The 18,904-nt window shown below is 31.9% G+C and overlaps 1 protein-coding gene across 3 annotated transcripts in view; it reads right to left on the bottom strand.

The window, feature by feature from the left end:
- USP47 (ubiquitin specific peptidase 47) overlaps positions 1–18,904 on the bottom strand; it is a 105,130-nt gene that overhangs the window by 27,000 nt on the left and 59,226 nt on the right. For all 3 annotated transcript variants that reach the window (XM_079102673.1, XM_079102672.1, XM_079102674.1), the window contains 9 exons: positions 16,371–16,466; positions 16,133–16,285; positions 13,374–13,541; positions 8,556–8,687; positions 8,053–8,129; positions 7,448–7,503; positions 5,018–5,130; positions 4,054–4,158; positions 1,177–1,384 (listed from right to left, as the gene is read on the bottom strand). In XM_079102673.1, coding sequence (XP_078958799.1) covers positions 1,177–1,384; positions 4,054–4,158; positions 5,018–5,130; positions 7,448–7,503; positions 8,053–8,129; positions 8,556–8,687; positions 13,374–13,541; positions 16,133–16,285; positions 16,371–16,466 — 1,108 coding nt within the window. The remainder of the gene's footprint in view (positions 1–1,176; positions 1,385–4,053; positions 4,159–5,017; positions 5,131–7,447; positions 7,504–8,052; positions 8,130–8,555; positions 8,688–13,373; positions 13,542–16,132; positions 16,286–16,370; positions 16,467–18,904) is intronic.

The following is an 18,904-nucleotide window of genomic DNA, read 5'->3' on the forward strand; positions in this document are numbered from 1 at the left end:
TTAACCTCACATGTCAATGCTTAGATTTTTCTCCATGTTGCTAAATCTAAATGATAAAATATTCTGCTAAGATCCTGATAATTAATGAATAATGGAAATTACTTCATACATCTTATAATTCATAGTTACATTTACACTTTCCTTTTAATTGACTTCATTTCTGACTCATGTTATTCTTTAATTACATCCTTTTTCTATCTTGTTCAGAAAGTTCTTCAGAGGAATGCTATAGTAAGAGCAGAGTTCAACTGCAAAAGGCACCAAGTTTCCAAAAATGAAATTTTCCCACTTGAGAGAAATATCAGCTCCATGGAAAAATATTACACTTAATGTACTTTGGAAAGAAGAGCCTTCATAAAACAGGAAGGCCTGTGGGATTCACAGAGTAACAGAATATTAAAGGGCAGAATAAGGTTTCTAAGTTCAACTTTCAGGAATAAAAAGTAAAGAAAATAAATCTGAATTTTGACTTACCACTGATGGAAGGGAGTTAAGAGTCAAGATACGATAGTAAGAATTTTGTAAAATTATTTAAATGCTTGGATTTTTCCTATTTATTATGGTTTACATACAGTTTTCTAGTAAGAAAACTCTGGAAATGAGAAAGACCATGTAACTCTTCAGGGACTACTCTGGAGAAACTAAAGGCATTGCATTTTGCTTTCCAAGTCAGTCTCAAAGAAAAGAGCAAATGTACTGAGGGAATATGACCGATTTCATGAAGAGAGCAAAAAGCCCCTACGATCTGTAGAAGTAGAGATTAGAGAAAACTGCAAATGTTGACAGTGACAGGGTTAGGAATCCACCTCCTCCAAAGAGACCGTAAAAACAATCTACTTCTTGGACTTTCTGGCAGCAAACTTTTTTGCAGCAAGAAGAGAGGTCAAGGTGAGAGGAACAGCGAGATCCTCCTAAGAGGTTAGCTGATAATTTCAGAAGATTATGGCACACAGGATTATTCAGTACCAAATGATTCGGTACTACAGAGCAGAGAAAAATCCCACTGCAGACTTCTTGTTGCTGTTGTTCATTTCCAAGATTTTTGCTAACTACTTCAATTATTCTATATGTTAAAAATATATTTTAAAGTTTAAATATATACATTTCTAAAAACAGAACATTTTCTTATGGAAATTTTAAATCCAGTACAACTAAAATAAGCATAAAATTGCTTACCTCCAGGTTTGTAAGACTGGAAAACTTGATCAGGCTTTCTTGTCTCCAAAAGTAGGTCAAACATATATGTTGATTTGACTCCACCTAGAAGAAGTCCCATTGGTGTATCTTCTTCTCCTTCATATGATCGTTCTAGATAATCATGAAACTCATCATATTTCACAAGGCGACAGCAATCCAGGGGTATTACCTCTTCTAAATCCATCATCTAAAAGAAAACACCCAAGAAAGAAAAAAGGAAAAAAGTGTTTTAATTTTGTATGTAACAGTCATATTAATTAGTTGATAGTCCCAACAAACAATAAAAACCTGTATGTATTTATGATTTGAATCAAAGACATCAAAGCTATGGAGACAACTTAAATGTGATTTTTAAATGACCATGTTTCAAATCATGTACTATGCACTAATATATTTCAAAGACTTTTATTTATTCATTAACTTTGAGAAAAAGGACAACGAAGTTTTATTGCTTTGCTAGCAAAGAAGAAACACAGGGGACTCCTGTCCTAGAATCTATAATTCTCCTCATCAGGCAAAACAGGGTTATTATTTTTTAATTGTTATTATTACTTTTTTTTTTTCCAGAGCCAATGACAAAACTCAGGGCCTTGAGCAAGCCAGGTAAGTACTCTGCCAGTGAGCTAAATCCCCAACCTTTGAACAAAGGGTTTTTAAAGAGGTGATTGAAAGGCTACATTCCAGGTGTGCCCTCAATAAAGATTTCTTTTTATATGGAAAAATTAACATTCTAAACTTTAGATGGACTCAAAATCAATATGTTACAATCTATTGTCTAGCAATATCCTACTAAAGACAGGAGAACAGCATATTTCTTAAAGCCATAAAGATTATGGCTTTTATTTTTTCCGAGTGCTACCCCCATTCTTCTATGGACGTACCCCTTACTATCAGTCTCCAGAGTACCTACAAAGCATGACATGAGAATTGCATTTACAGATTTCCCTCTAGCTCATGTCACTAGTAGATAATGTACCCTGGAGGTAACACCTCTTGAATGGAAAACGAGTCTTCTGGAGAAACACAGTAGGACTGCTAAGAAGTATTCAATGTCCATTAAGGGTTGTGATTATGATTTTAAAGGAGGATCTGAAAGCCTTAGTGTGTACCCCTTGATCTCTATTCACCACCTCCCATCCCCAGAGAGGAAGCTCTATTTTGGCTATATAAGATTGACCTCTCTTTTGTTTGCTCCTTTGTGAACATTTCCTTCCTACTTTCAAGATAGTTTTTTTCTTCCTGCATTCAAAACAGATGGAATATCAACTACCATTACTTCTATATCACTGATTGACCTTACTATGTAAAACTGTTTTGTTGTTAAGACATTTTTTTCCACTTTAGTCTAATTTGGTTTTACCACTGTTTTGCAGGAATGATGCTTAAGTCCAATACCAGGTTTAAAGGTTTTCACTACAATGAGGTAAATCCAGAGTCATCCATTCATCTTACTGTTTGTTCCTTCACTTATTCACTTACATACCCTCTCAATTTGGACTCTCCTATATACCTGGTATTAGAAATGTAACAGTGGGCAAAACCAGAATGCTATTCACCCTTCAAGTCTAGAGAAGAACAGTAATAATTAATTAAAATAGCCACACAACAAAATGTAAAATTTCAACACTGGTTAAGTGCTATATAAGATCAGGTACATAGTACAAACAGTTCTTAAATTTAATATGCCTAAGAATCACTTGTGATACTTGTCCAAAATGCATTATTCCCAAGCTCAAACATAAAAATTCTGATTCATTTGTATAAATTAGCATTTTAATAACAACATTATTCTTATTGTGATTCTGGTACAGGCTGTGCTGGTTCACACTTTGAGAAACAGTGTTAGCTCTCTTGTGAGCTATTTTTAGTTGTCTAACTGATCGTATAAATGAAATATACAAAATGATAAAGTATATAATTTTTTCTCTAGGTAATGAATGCCTAATTTTAGTTAAGTTCTATTCAGTTTTGAAGAAAAAGGGAAATTTTTCATTTGTCAAGAACCACAAATGATATTTGGAATGATCTGGTGAAAGAGTGCTTCTTTATTTGCCTTTTCAACCCTTCCAGTAACTTCGGTAATTCTTAGAACAAAATGCAGTATCATTCTCCTACGAAGTCTCTATAATTTATTTTAGGTTAGTCTATGTTCTAATTCAAGATAACATAAACACAATACTCCTTTTTTCTGTTTCTTGAACATGCCAAGCACTGCTTTACCTCAGAGCTTTATGTATGCTGTCCTCTCTACTTCAAATATTGTTCCCCAAGTTTCCCTATCCTGGTTAAGGTCTTAGAATAAACTACTTCAATATACTACTGAGTTAGTTTATAGCATCTAAAAAATAAAATCAATGCAAATTTGGATGTTAAAAACTATTTTTTCTAATGTGTTATATACTCCATGAGGGCAGTAATCATCTCTTCATTCTAGTATCTCTAATACCTCATATAGTAGTTACTTAATAAATATCTGCTAAATAACTGGAAAGAACAAATAAATATTTTGTTTCTAATTCTAATTAACTGGCTTTCAGAATGAGGAAATTTTTTTTGGTGGTGGTACTGGGGATTGAACCCAGGTCATGTGCTTGTGACGCAAGCACTCTACCAAGTTATATCCCCAGTTCTCAGAGTGAAGAAATTCTCAAAATCAACCAAGTATATGTTCCAAAGAAGATTAAGAGACAAGCAAATTAACAGGCTGTTGAATTTATTGTAAGAGTTTATATTATTATTAACTATAATGAAAATTTGGGTTATATAACTTGATCAATAATTAAATGCTATGAATAGTAAATAATAATTATTTAAAATGCAAAATACAAAAAGATAAATAAATGCAATTAAACATACCTTATAAGCCATTTCTACTGCTTCCTTTAATGTCTTGTCCTTATGAACCTCCAATTTATTTTCCATCATTACTTGTTTTATAGGATGTGAACAAAATAATTTTATCTAGAAAATGTAAAATATCATTAGCTTAGGAGGTCAAGAGTCAAGGTTTAATTTTTTTGTAGATAGTATTTTTCCTAATTGTCAAAATACTGTCATTTAAAAGAAAATCTAAATCTAATTGGGCTCATTCTCTTTATAACTATACTTTTCACTAATTGTTAGTGACTATGTATTTTTTTTTTCACTCTAGAGACAGGGTCTTGCTGAGTTCCTTAGAGCCTTGCTAAATTGTTGAGACTGGTCTTGAACTTGTACTCCTCCTGCTTCAACCTACCAAGTCACTGGGATTACAAGTGTATGCCACTGTGCCCAGCTGAGACTGTCTTAAAAGAATTAAAAAAGTTAATTTTAAACAACTCTATGCTTCTTTGTAAGCATATATCATAATTTATGTAATCATTCCCCTAATGATAAACGTTCAGGTTGTTTCCAGTTTTCCTCTATGATAAATGTTCAAGGTGTTTCCAATTTTGGAAAATACTGAGATGAATATGCTTCCAGTCAAGAAATATCCTTTTATTAGGTAATATTTCTATAAGAAAAATTATATAAAAGAATATGAATTTGCTTAAGGTTTTTTGATAAATACTACTCATTTTCTATTAAGAAAGGTTTTAACAATTGAGTATCAGGATATGAGAATGCCTACCTCACTGCAGCTTTACCAGGACCAAGCACTATCACCATGTTACTGGGTTTATATATCAAATCAAATCAATTTTAGTTCTGTAGTAAAGCTGGTACACTACTTAATGATCAAGATTGTATAACTACAGAATCAACCAAATGAGTTAGTTATGAGAATAGAAGTAAATTTAAGTAACACTTCTCAGTTAGAAGTAAATCAATGGAATCTAACCTTGCATGTATTACGTTCAATTTCTCGTTGCCTCTTCTCTTGTTCTTCCAATTCTCTCTCTCTCTGCACCAAATTTTTAATATGTTCTGGGTATTCATCCACTTCTAGAAATTCTATCAGTAATAAAAACAGGGTAAGACCATGTCACTGAAATTGGGATTCTTTTATTCATGCTGTTCTACTATGCTCCCTGGCATATCCTGTTACTCTGTACTTACAGAAATATATTTCAGTTACATTCTTTTGTCAGCTTGAAACATGGGATTCTTCTAGGCAAAGATGAAGAGGTATTGCTAGTCAGGTCTCATATTTTAAAAAGCCATATATTCATTGAAAATGGCTTCTGACTCCAGGAGACCTTAAGTATGTAGACTATGTAGAGTAAAAAAGTTCTCTAAAACTCAAAAACAAAACCATTTCTGATATCAAATTGTGCCATCACCATCAAATTGTGTGACTGTGGGCAAGTTTACTTCTCCAGACTCAGGTTTCTTTAGCTTATTCATAGCCTCTACCCACACAATTAAATGATGGGGATAAAATAAAATTTGATAAATGCTACTGCTATTGTAGTATTTGCTACTACTACAAATGCTACTTGTTATTTATTCTGCAATAATATTATCTTTCCTTTGTTCCTGAAGTAATCTTTTAGTTGCTTTCTAACCAAACAAGGCTGGTTGAATGACCAAACTGAAAACTTCATCTATTACATTCCTCTCTGCATACTGTAATTTGAAAAAAAAAAAAAAAAAAAAAAAAGTGACTATCATTTCTGAAGCTACTTTTAACCAGTTAAAAGAAAAGAGTACATGCAAAATATTATCAAGACCTACATACAAGTTATTATTATTATTTGCAGTGCTAGGGATTGAACCCAGGGCTTTGACTGAGCTATATCCCCAGTGCCATACGAATTATTTTTAAGAAAGCTTTTTAATGATTTTAACTTCACATGTGACTCAAAGTAATACAAGTAACAATATGATATTTAAGACATAATTTAATAGAGTCAATGGTTGGCATTAAATAGAACTAATATGAAAAGGATCATGTCTCTGTAAAAGATAAAAAATGCAATGGTTTCAGAAATGAGTTACGAATTAAAAATTATTCACTAAATATCATACAGCGCCCTCTGGTGCTTTACGACAAAACCAGAGGTTGGGAGTAAAGGCTGGGTCTGCACAGGATACAAAATTTACAACCCTGGGTCTATATTAAATTACTGAACAGTTACTGTATAACAGCTCCTAGAATATACTTTTGGTAAAAAATGATTAAGTTCTAAGTCCTCTATCAACTGACTCCACAATCTGATGAAAGTTTACAAAAACATGAACAAAAACATTATAATGTTAACAAGTTACTACTAACTTGTTGTTGTTAAGTTTCTGAACAAAAAAGTATGTTGAAGTCAAAGACAGTGATTTATGTTTTTTTTTTTCTTTTTTCTTTTTTTTTTTATTGTAAACAAATGGGATACATGTTGTTTCTCTGTTTGTACATGGCGTAAAGGCATACCATTTGTGTAATCATAAATTTACATAGAGTAATGTTGTTTGATTCATTCTGTTGTTTTTAATTATAAAATGAATGTGGGCAAACACACCATCTCTACATGTTCACACACAACCCTGTTAACAATTCTGCATGAATCAGTCAAAATCAGCAAGAAAAAATAAGAATTGTAATTTTAAAAGCCATTATTACCAAAAAGTAAAAATAAAATATGCTTAATATTTAGGATTATTTCTGGGATTCTTACTAAAATTAAAATGTAATAAAGGATTTATATTAGATTCATATAAACTTACTTGCTTTTTTAATAAAATATCATAGATATTTAACTCTAGTTCCTAAAATGTTTCTAGTGTTTCAGGTTATGGAAAGACCCCATTCAAAGTATTATTTACATACTAACACACCCCAAAGTCTTGAAATTGAGGAAAATAATGGCCACATTTGAGTTTTTATTGCATGTCAGATATGATGCTAAATTCCTAAAATGTTATTTCATTTTTATAACAACCATAAAAAAATACTAGTATTAACCCATTTTACATTTTACAGATGTGTAAAGAAAGAGTTAGAATGGTTCAATAACTTGCTCTAGGACATGCAGCTGGTGAGTTTTGATGGCTATACAGGGCTGGGATTATTATCACTATACCTAAGTGCACATAATTCAACTTACTTCAAATAAATATCCAATTTATTTAAGGAATAATAAGTGTTACTTGTTTCTTAGTGTACTAAAAAACATTTCAACCTTATCCCAAGTTTTTTACCACTAAATTTGTAAGTCTTATAATTCTTTCAAGTATTAAAAAATCCAATTGTTCTATCATTTAAAAATGGTTATGTGGGTTTGCAAAACTTAAACAAATTTAAAATCAAATAAAATCAAATAACTGTAAGTTAACATACTTGCATTTCTTGTTGGATCCTTCAGTCTATAAATCAGCATATATGCATTTGTGGAACTAGCAGAAACATAAAAAAGATTAACAGGGACAAAAAGTAAAGATTCCATTTTCAAGCAACAAATATTCATTTAAAATTGTGGGTTTTTAAATTTCAAACAATCACAAAGCCACACCACTGTTTAGATATATTAAAGTTTAAAATATTCCAGAAAGAAGAAAATCTACATTTTTTTAAAATGACACATGATGGAAAAATTCTTTATCTCCTCTTGGTAACACAGTAAAATGTTCAACAAAGCCATGTACTGACATGAGAACTGTCAGAAATCAGCACATTTTTTCCTGGAAGGGGCCGGAAAGAAAACCCCTTAGGCTTTGTAGGCCAGATGGTCTGTTGCAACTACTCAATTATATTCTTGTAGTATGAAAGCAACAATACAACATAAACACAAGACTATGTCAGTATTCTAATAAAACTTTATTTCCAAAACCTGGAGACAGGTTGGATTTGGCCCATGTATGGTTTGCAACCTGGGGGTTAACATCTGAGGATAAAAAACACAGAGAAGCTAGATTTAATTCAAACTTATAAACACTAAAAATTACCTTGCAAAAGCACTGGAATAATATCCTCTGCTTCCTGAAGATCCACCATGTGTTTTCTTAATGTCTTCTTGTGTTATCTAAAAAGTTGTTATATTGTTTTGTAAAATCTATGGCACCACTAAATTAAGGCCAATATGTAATCCAAACTTTTAACTACAGGTCTAAATGCTATACAAGATCCTGAAAATGGACTACAAAGATATACTAATTCAAACAAATGTAATGATAATTAGTGGCTGCTTACCAGCCAGTCAGTTCCAGTGTTCCTAATGACACATGAAGGAGCACATATGAGGGCTCAGGGCAAGAGGAAAATTGATGGTCTATCTTGGGAAACACTCACCAAGATAAAACAAAGAACTACGATAAGCAAAAGCAAGAAATTCACTGAAAACGAAAGACTTATTTTGAAGTGGATCATGAGAAACATCACTATACAGACACTTCCATTTTATATAAACTCTACTCCTGTCTTTCGATAATCTGAAAGGACACCTCCTTACCCGGCTAACATGTTGATCATTGAAGCTGTACCACTGCTCATCACTGAATGACTTTATACAAGCATAATAATGACCACCAGCAGCACTCCCCGAATGAACCATAACAGAGAAGAGCTCATAGATCAAGGAATTCTGAGGAGAAAAAAACAAAAGTAATTCAGAGGAGAGGAAAACCACGAAACCCTTATTTGACTATTTCCTATTCTCTAGTAACACAAAACAAAGTACCATGTTAGTTGTCCTACCTATTACAGGTTAATTTTTCTCTAAGATAAAATTAAAATGGTAAGTCACCAAAAACTTTTATATATCACAAGTTTCACTCAGAGTATTTCTTCACATTTTAATTTTGCGATAACCTTTGGAACTATATCTATAAATATAAATTTACACAAAAACTAAAGAACATCCTGAAATTTAGAAGCACAAGCTAAGTGCAACACTTTTTTTAAACATGCACAGTGAACATCAAGAAATCTCATATGAAATGTTTTTTTTATCCAAATAAGATTCTATTTCCTTTACAAAAGAGCTGAGAGCTGTAATTATTTGCAACATCTTCTAATGTACTTATGTAATATCTGTGATAGAATGATCTGTTGACATCTCTCCCTTATGTTAAGAATGAATCCTGAATTCTACTGTATCTATAATAAATTAAAACTATTTCTAAATAATGCCTTCTTTGGTAAACAATTCTTCACTGGAACGAAATAGACAATTGTTGAAGTTGTTTCTGAAAGAAAATTGGAATAAAAAGATTTATTTTAAAAAGAGGTGATTTACAAATGAATTGTCTCATATTTATGGTTATCTTTTCTTTCAGCAGCTGGGATACTTTACACGTCCTAAGACAGCTGGAGATACTAGAGATCTTGCAGACCATTAATTCTATTACAAAAAGGACAGGGAAGAAGATGGAAATAAAAAGAATGTAAGAAGGTTAAAAAGGCAGTTTGATAAGAGAAGATTCCCCAGTTACTGCCAAACAAGTTTTTTTAAAAGTTCTTTTTAGATATACATGACGGCAGAGTGTATTTTGACATATTATACATACATAGAGTATAACTTATTCTAATTAGGATCCCATTCTTGTGGATGTACATGATTTGGAGTTTCACTGGTTGTATATTCATATAGGAACATAGAAAAGTTACGTCTGATTCTACTATCTGTCCCATTCCTATCCTCCCCTCCCTTCCCTGTATTCAACTTCTATTCTTCTGTGTCTCCCACCTTATTGTTTGTTATTTATTAATTTCCCTCCCTTTTCCCCTTTCCCTCTTTTTCTTCTTCTCACAGTGCTGGGAACTGAACCCTGGCCTCACACATGAGGCAAATGCTCTACCACTGAGCTGTTAAAGCCTCAGCCCTCCCTTAAATTCTTTAGGTAAAGGCATTTGTGCCTCTGAGAAGTCTCATAACATTCAATTTATCTTAAATAACTTTAAACTGACTGTAATTATTAATATTGAGGTTTCTAGAACAAATTCTGAACATGTCTGAAAACTTCCTTCTGTAGTTAAATTTTATTTCTAAAACTAAGATTAGTCATAGGTTTCAGAATTTACCTGCAATTCAGAATTTGTTTCTAAAGCATTGAACAACTTATAAAATTTACAATTATACTATCAAACTGTTTTGAATTAGTAAATAAATATGTAGTTTATCATCATAAGTTTTTCACACATCAGATCTTTTAAAAATTACCTTTTGAAATTGTGAAGAAACAGATTAAAATAACCTTAAAAGAACGTGAGATGACAAACTCTGGATGTGTTTGAATGATATGAAAAATATTTTATGATATGGAGACACCCTGTATTTTTAAAAGGCTGCATCTATACATTTTAAAAGTTTCATTATAATTAGCAAAGCCAAAATATAATTATCTCCTTGGAAAATTCTGAAGGTAGAAAATTCTAGATTACAAAGGTAGACTGAATCACCTTTCAAATCAGAATTATATAAACATACTTATCAGAAACAAGATACCACATCATAAACAAACATGTACAAACATAAACATATCACAAACAATACATAAATATAAACAAAATAAGGTCTATATGAAAGAGGGTTCTCAAGAGCAGCAATTTTAGTTCCAAATCATAAATTGATTGCTAAGAGATAGAAAACGGATTAAGAGTGACTTTATCCAAATGTAGAATGGTAATTTGTAAATAAAATTACATAAAAACATATCCTATTATTCTATTTTAATAGCATTAACAAAATAATACATTGCTTTAAAATAAAAGGGGCATAAATCTTCAAACACAGTATTGGCAAACAAATTTACAAATGTCTAGATCTGGGTAGGACAACAGTAAAGACCTAGTCCAAATTCCTCCAAAATGTGCCAACAGAGAGGCACAGAGACTAAATGATTTGCCCAAACGTGATACAACTTGTTAATGGCAATGTCAGAACTAAAGCCTGGGGATTCTTTCAACTTCTCACACTCAGGTACAATAGTGAATATTTTAGGCTTTGTGGGTCATTCGGTGTTTGCTACAACTATCCAATTCTGTTAGGGCACTATACCAAACAGAGACAATATATAAGCAATGGGAATGGCTTGTTCCAATAAAACTTAACTCACAAAAATAGGGAGCACCAAGCAACAGAGCTGGAAGTTCAGAAAACACCAAGAAGGATAAATTACCCTTCCCTCACCAAAAAAAAAAAAAAAACACAAAAAACTTTTCACATTTAGTCTTATCATATTCAAACTTCATAAAACCAAGACTTTTCAAGGGAGTCAAAGGGAAGTAGCACCTTACCTACAGAGGAATCAAGATAAGTATTACAGAATACTTTTCATTATAAAGCATACAAGCAAGAAGAGAGGATAGTGAAATATTTCAAGTGTTGAAGAAAAAAAACCACCAGCAGCCTAGAATTATATGTTCAGAGAAATAATTCTTCAAAAGTGAAGGAAAGTGGAAATCAGTTTAAAAAGGGAAAGCAGAAAATTCACAAACATGAGGAAATCAAAAAACAAAGAATCAAAGAGTCACATGAGAAATTAGAAAATATCTTGACACAAATGAAAACAAAACCACAATATATCAAAATGTATGGATGTGCAACTAGTAAGGAGACTGAACTACTTCACTGGTGAATTCTACCAAACATCTGAGGAAGAAATATACCAATTCTCTAAAATCACTTCCAAAAAGAGGGAACACTATATAATTCTTTCTATAAGCCCAGCATTACTCAAACAAGATAAACATTTTACAAGAATGGAAAACTACACACCTATGTGTCTCATGAACACAAGTAAAAAATCTGTAAAATACTAGCAAATCAAATTCAATAATATCTAAAAATTACATATCATAACACAATAGGATTTGTTCCAGTTAAGCAAAACTGGTTCAATACTAGAACATTAAAGCAATTCAAGGAAAAGAATAACTACATAATTATCATATTAATGCAGAAAAACATTTGACAAAATCTAATCCCCCTTCCTGATAAAACAAACAAAAAAACCTCTAAACAAACTAGGAATGAAGGTGAACCTCCTTAATATGACAAAGGATACCCACAAAAAATATGGAGCCACTATTAAACTTAATGGTAAGAGACAAAAAGTTTTCCTCCTAAAATAAGGAGGAAGGCAAGGATGTTGTCTCTCCCCACCCCTAGTTACTATATTGGAAGTCCTACTGAGTACAGTAAGAAAAGAAAAAACCGTACACATTGGAAGGGAAGAAATTAAACTGCCTTTATTTGTCGATGACTTGAGTATTCAAAAAAACAGGCCAATGACTGGATTGGGCTCTTGAACCATGGTTTACCGACTTTTGCTATAATGCAATGTTCTTTATATTGTTATATCTGATTATTCATTATATAGCAATTCCTGCTTACCTATCTCTGTGTTGAATGAGGCAATTTTCAAAGGTAAATGGTAGTGGTGACAGTGGTGAGGATGATGGCCTTGATCTAGTAACAGATCTATTCTAGTAAAAACCCATTCTTAAATACTGTTCCCAAATCTCTATATTTAATATGACTGTAAGATTTGAGCCTTCAAGTGATTATTCACACCACACATAAGACATTTTTTACCTGTAATCCTCTCCTCAATAAAGCAGAATACATCAATGTGAAAGAAATGGTTTGATAAAATCTTCACACAGAACAAAGAAAATCCTGTCTCAGAGATTATCCAGTTCTATGGTTTTCATATTATAATCCATGGGATTATATCATTTTCCAAAAGTGCCTAAGGACTATTGGGGAGAGTAGAGGAAGACTGAGAGCTCTGGCTTTCTGCTACCTCAAAAAGATCAATTCTGTCATTAACTCTTTCAAAAGTGTTCCTATGGCCAGGAATTTTCAAATCAACAGATCAAGTCCAACACTTTCATTTTGCTATGTAAGAAAACTCAGACGATACATAAGTTTGCTAACTCACTGCAATGGGTTAAAGTTAGCGGTAGTTCTAGGATCTTTGTTTCCTGGTTGCTGGGCATCCTTTCTTTTTTTTTTGTCGGGGGGCATAGTTTATAGATCGGTCTCCCAGAAATTAATGTTCCTATCAATAAGTAGTTTTTTCGTAAGTTTAATTATGATCTTATATACACGCACATATACATAGAAAACTAGTAACTTTAAGAAGTGTATTATTATTCAAAACAGCTACATAATTATAAAGAAACTCAGAGATTGTTTTCTCTTTTAAATAAAATACAAGGGGCTAGAGATATAGCTCTGTAGTAGAGAATCTGACTGGCATGCACAAGGCCCTGGGTTCAATCCCCAGCACTAAAAACAAAACACACAAACTATGAAAGGTACCTTTTCAAGTCCAGGTTTTGAAATCTTTTCAGTTCCACTATTGCTCTCAAGGCAGATTCCTTCATCAACACCATCATCATTGGAGAAATCATTGCTCATCTGATCACTATGACAACTACCTTCATTTTCTGCTCCACTATCAGTGCAACTTTCGGTCTGAGGAGATTTCTTAATAAAACAAAATTATCTTACAATTATAAGCCAAATAAATGAAAATATACTCATCAAAACTTTTTACCTACTTTCTAACATTTTCACATAATTTAATATATCCTTAGTAATAAAAGGATTTAAGTAAATTTCTCTTAAACTTTAAACAAGTAAAAAGGGCACTTTAATAGCATTTCTATCTTAAAATCTGAACAACAAATTAGTGATTTAGAATTCTATTAAACCCCATTATGTTTATCATTGCACAGTAACAAAACAAAATTATCAATTCTTTCAGCACAATCCATCAAAATAGATAACCTACGCTCCAAACTGAGATCCTTTTGTTTTCAAATCCCAAGAGAATATCTTCTCTTCTTTTGAACAAAAAGTCCAATTCAGTTTATCACTGTGTTAGGTGTTATAGATAATTAGAAACAAAAACAAGATATCATATCTATCCTCAGAACTTTATATCCTAGTGTACAGGAGGCAGAAATAACTTCTATGTTTTATGGTTTTAAAGAATCACATTCAAACAAATTCAACTGAAGAATTCTTAGAAATTCCCAAACAACCCTTTTCTTTAATATTTTATGGACACTCCTAAAAATGTTTTTATTTAAATAGTTTGAGAATTCTCTAAGATACAACTCCTGATATGTATAAGGCATTGCACAGAAGTTCTTGAATCGATTAAGCAATAAATAACAAACTTTTTTCCAAACAATTTTGTTGTAGGAATTGTACCAAGTGTGCAGTCTTTCTCCCTCAAGAAAGTCTGGTTCAAGGAAAAATGGTGGTGAAAACCAATTTCAGAAATTTAAGTCAAAAGAGATCATTCCTGAAACTCCTCCAACTAAGCCAAAATATATCTTTTCTCAAGAACTCTACTGAGAACTTCCTTATAAGAACCTATCAAACTTTATACCTAGGTTTCCTTCCCTTAGAAAAGATCTCCCTTTACAAGAAATACACTAGGCATAAACAGAAGATGGATCTAATACACATCTATATGTAAGTAGAAATTCTACAAAGATAATATCACCTTTGAAAATTCAGCATATTTTTATGCTAATTTAAAAGTGTTGGAGATAATATTTTAAATTAAACCTTTCAAAAAGTTACCTGGCCATTGTTACCATTTAGTAAAAATCTACTTCATCTAAGGCATCACTGTAAAATAGCTATAAAAAAACAATTATTATCCTTACAGACAAGGAAAATGAGGCTCAGAAAAGTTATGTGAATTATCCAAGGTCAAGAAGCTAGGAAGAAGCAAGACAAGAATATGAACTAACGTCTACTATTTTTTTTCTTTTTTCTTTTTGGTGGTACTGGAGATTGAACCCAGGGCCTCACACATGATAGGCAAGCACTCTACAACTGATCTATATCTCCAGCCCTTTGTAAGTTTTATTTTGAGACAGGGTTTCACTAAGCTATCCAGGCCGCTTGAACTTAAAATCCCCCTGCCTCAGTCTTCTGAGCAGCTAGGATTACAGGCTTTGAACTGACATCTAGCTAAGCCCAAAACATGTGCTCTTTTATACCACATTGCCTACTGGTGCTTATCAGTACTAAATAAAACTTGATAAATGTTTAAAATTATTTTTGAGCTCCTAGGAAAAGGCATTTTTTAAATGTAGCAATCAATTCAGATCAGAAAAAAAATGTTTCATGGTAGTTTTGAGACTAAAAAAAAGATTTAATCACTCTGAACCACTATGCTAAATGATCATAAATATTTCATAAAATAAAATCAGAAGAGTTTTGAAAAGAATAGACTGAGAGAATATACATCTTTTACTGAATAAGGCTAGAGGAATTCTGGGAGATCAATGAGTAGAAAGAAATTGAGCAGAAAAGAATTGAGTAGAAAAGAAATGATGATCATTTCATGTGTATGGCCAAGTCCCATGATCAACCTATTTAAAGTTTAAAACAGCTAATTAAAAAAGAAAAGCAGAACACAATGCATTTCATATCTTTCTAACCAATTAAGAGCTAGTAAACCTTAAGTGAGAATACCTCAGATACTCTGTTTAATACAAGAAATTAAGTTCATGCCATTTAGTTTATCTATTCATTCATATGTATTTGTTCCATGTTTAGTACATATCAGAAACACAAATAAAGCCCACTGGCAGACCAGTTTCAATTATTACAAAATTATGAAACATGATTACTTGAAATCAAGAAAAAATTCCAGAGGTGAGATTCTTACCGTCTTTTCAAAGACTTATCATAAATTACTTTGCCCAAACGAGAAGTGTATTTTTTGGTAGCCAGGAAAAGCTTATACAAAGTAATTCTTTTTTTTTTTTTTTTTTTTTTAATAGAAGTTTGCATTAGAAAGTAAGGAAAAGCTTTTATCAAGGTGACCATCTAAAAGGCATCTACTCTTTTTTTTATATTTTTAAATTTTTATGTGGTGCTGAGGATCTAACCCACGGCCTCACACATGCCAGGTGAGCGGTCTACCACTGAGCCACAACCCAAGCCCCATGGCATCTACTCTTAATTTACTTCAAACAGTTCTTTTAAAAACATGTGTACCTAAAGTAGATTTATGAGAAATATAACAAGGAAATATAATAAATATTTACCTCATCTTCAACGTCAATAAATGTACTCATATCTAGCTCCTCAGGAAATGTCATTCGATCATTTAATTTAATCCTATGCATGGTTGTATAATCAAAATCAAATCTTTTCAACTGTAAGGTCAAAAGATAAGGGAAATGCAAAAACCGAAGACCCTAAAAAGAAACAAAAAGAAGGGACTCTATTGGATATTGAATATTATATCAAGTAATTAAGAACTGATCTCTACATGGCATTTACCTTTCGAGCATCACATTTCTTCTTACAACGTTCGCAAAAATACTGATTTGGGCCATCTAGGATTTCTGGTTGAATAAATGCATGTAATGCTTCTTCCTAGTTAGAAAAAAATATAATTGTTTTATAATTACTTAAAATGTTAACAAAAAGTCTTAAAATATAAAAACTCTGCAATTACCAAAAAGTTTATAAGTAGAATGACTGGAAAATTAGGACCTCAAAATGCACCAAGGGACAAAAGTTTTCAACAGCAAAATAATGGTATCACTATAAAATTTAAATTTAAAAATAGTATTTCTTTTTGTACAAAACTTGTTTTTCTTGGTATTGCACATCAGTCATTTCTACCTAATTTTTAGTGACTTTACATTGTGGTATTTGACTAAATAGTCTTAAAAAAAAAAAAAGGATTCTTGGTCTTTACATTAAAAAGTAACACTCTACTTCTTAGAAATGTCATGCATTTTAATCTCACAACAGAACTTTTAAAAATTGTACAGTACATAACATTATCCTCTGAAGAATTCACACTATTCATATGCTTAAAAATCATATAATCATTCTTAAACAAGATAGTCAGGATCAGGAAGTAATGTCCTACTGCACTAGGTATAAAGATTGAAAACCATGGTGAAGTCTCACTGCATGTGAGATACTGCTCTATTGAAAAAGGTATGAAAGCTCTTGAATTTTTCTTCTAGTAGAGTCATGTGATATTTTTCTTCTCTGTAGAAACTTAAGACAGAAGCAAGAAACTCACTGTAAATACTGTTAAAGAATCACTAGACATAAGATCATTTTTTAATCACTGGCTTTTCATGATTAAAAACTTGGTCAATATAACATATTAAGATTGAGTACATTATCTCAAATTTCATTTGATGTTCTCCCTTTCCTTCACAAATATTTATTACATATAAAGAAAAAAGCAGAATCATTAAGACAAAGTATTCTCAAAACTTCTTTCTGTTGATACAGAACAAATCGTTCCTCAAAAGATAATTAAAGGAGCTTGATCAAGTAAAACATATTTAGATGCAAAATAGCTGTCAAGACTTATCAAACTACTAACCACATATTGTTTGACATGCCTCACTTTGGCTTTTAAATTCATTCCATCTTTTATATTGTTCTCATACCAGAAGGAAGTAGTAAGAAGGGAGAAAAAATAAATTGCAGGGTTTTTCCACATGACCAAGCATTTTACTGGAGGTCATATGAAACGACACACTTAGAAAACAATTTTTTTTTCTTCTTTAAGGCATATTCTAAGAATGCAGATAGGTAAATTCTGTGAAAACCTAACAGAGAAAAAGAAGTTTTGAAAGACATCACACCTATAGCTTAAAAGGACTGATGCCAAATTTGCCAGGCCTTCCAAATACAAGTAATTTGAACTGATAAAACAATGCTTTAAAAAAGGGGAGGGAGGAATTTGAGAAAATTATGTAACTTAAATTCTACTTTTCTAACCTAATGTGTGTACTGGTCTCTGGCTTATATAGTTCATAGATAAGGATAGACTAGAGAACACTAAAATACTCAAACTCATCAACTTTTTAAAGATTTTGCTACCTTTGCCTCATTCCTCCCCTTCACACCAGCATTATTATGTATTTTTTTCTAAACCACTTCAGAAATTTACCTCAATCAAACTGAAAGAAATTTAATAATGAAAATGTACTTTTGTCAGTCCATTTTTCAATTTTATCAATCATTATACAAAGGGATAATGCCCTTTGTAGCATTTCTCCCTATTTCGTACAGAATCTCATCTAGAGTCACAAATTACCTGTCTCTTCGGATTTCTTTAATATGAAGCAGTTCCAAAGCCTACCTTTCTTTCATGACACTGATATTTTTTGAAGAAGCAGCCAGTTACTTTATACAGTGTTCTGCAATCTGACAATTTGGGTTTGTCTGATGTTATTTGTTTCAGATTCATTTTACACATCCCTTGCTAGATTATTACTACAAGGGCCAAACTTTGCACCTTTGATTTTAGCATTCACTACAAGATTCTTGCCTAAACCAAATTTTAATGGCATTTGCTTAAAAATCTTAATAACCAATTTAAGCCCATTCATATTGATTTGACCGTATGTTTGTTTTTTTCTCAGTCACTATTATATAATTATTCCATGTCTATTTACTGTGCTCCTTTCTTTACTTTTATTTATTTATTTATTTTGTCTTTTTAAACATTTGCTTTGGAATTTAGCAAGGTTAGGAATTTTGTTCTAGTAGTTACTTTTGCCTTTATACTTTTGTTAACGCTCTTAATTCCTTTTGTTCCCCTACCCATTTTCATCTTAAACTTTTTTCCTGGTCTGCCAGTTTTAAGTATCCCTTGTCTTTAACCACCTAAGTCTGTGATCTTACTCTAGTTTTACTTTCTCCCTTTTCTAAATGTGATATTCTTTGTACTTCTGACTGTTTATAACATTTCATATTTTCTACTTATATCCCCACCCTTGTTTTATTTGGTCTTTAATTTTTACATTTAAGTGTATTAACAGTTCTTTTGCTGAAGT

This window comes from Sciurus vulgaris (assembly GCF_902686455.1).
Source record: "Sciurus vulgaris genome assembly, chromosome: 11".
Taxonomy (NCBI): Eukaryota; Metazoa; Chordata; class Mammalia; order Rodentia; family Sciuridae; genus Sciurus; species Sciurus vulgaris.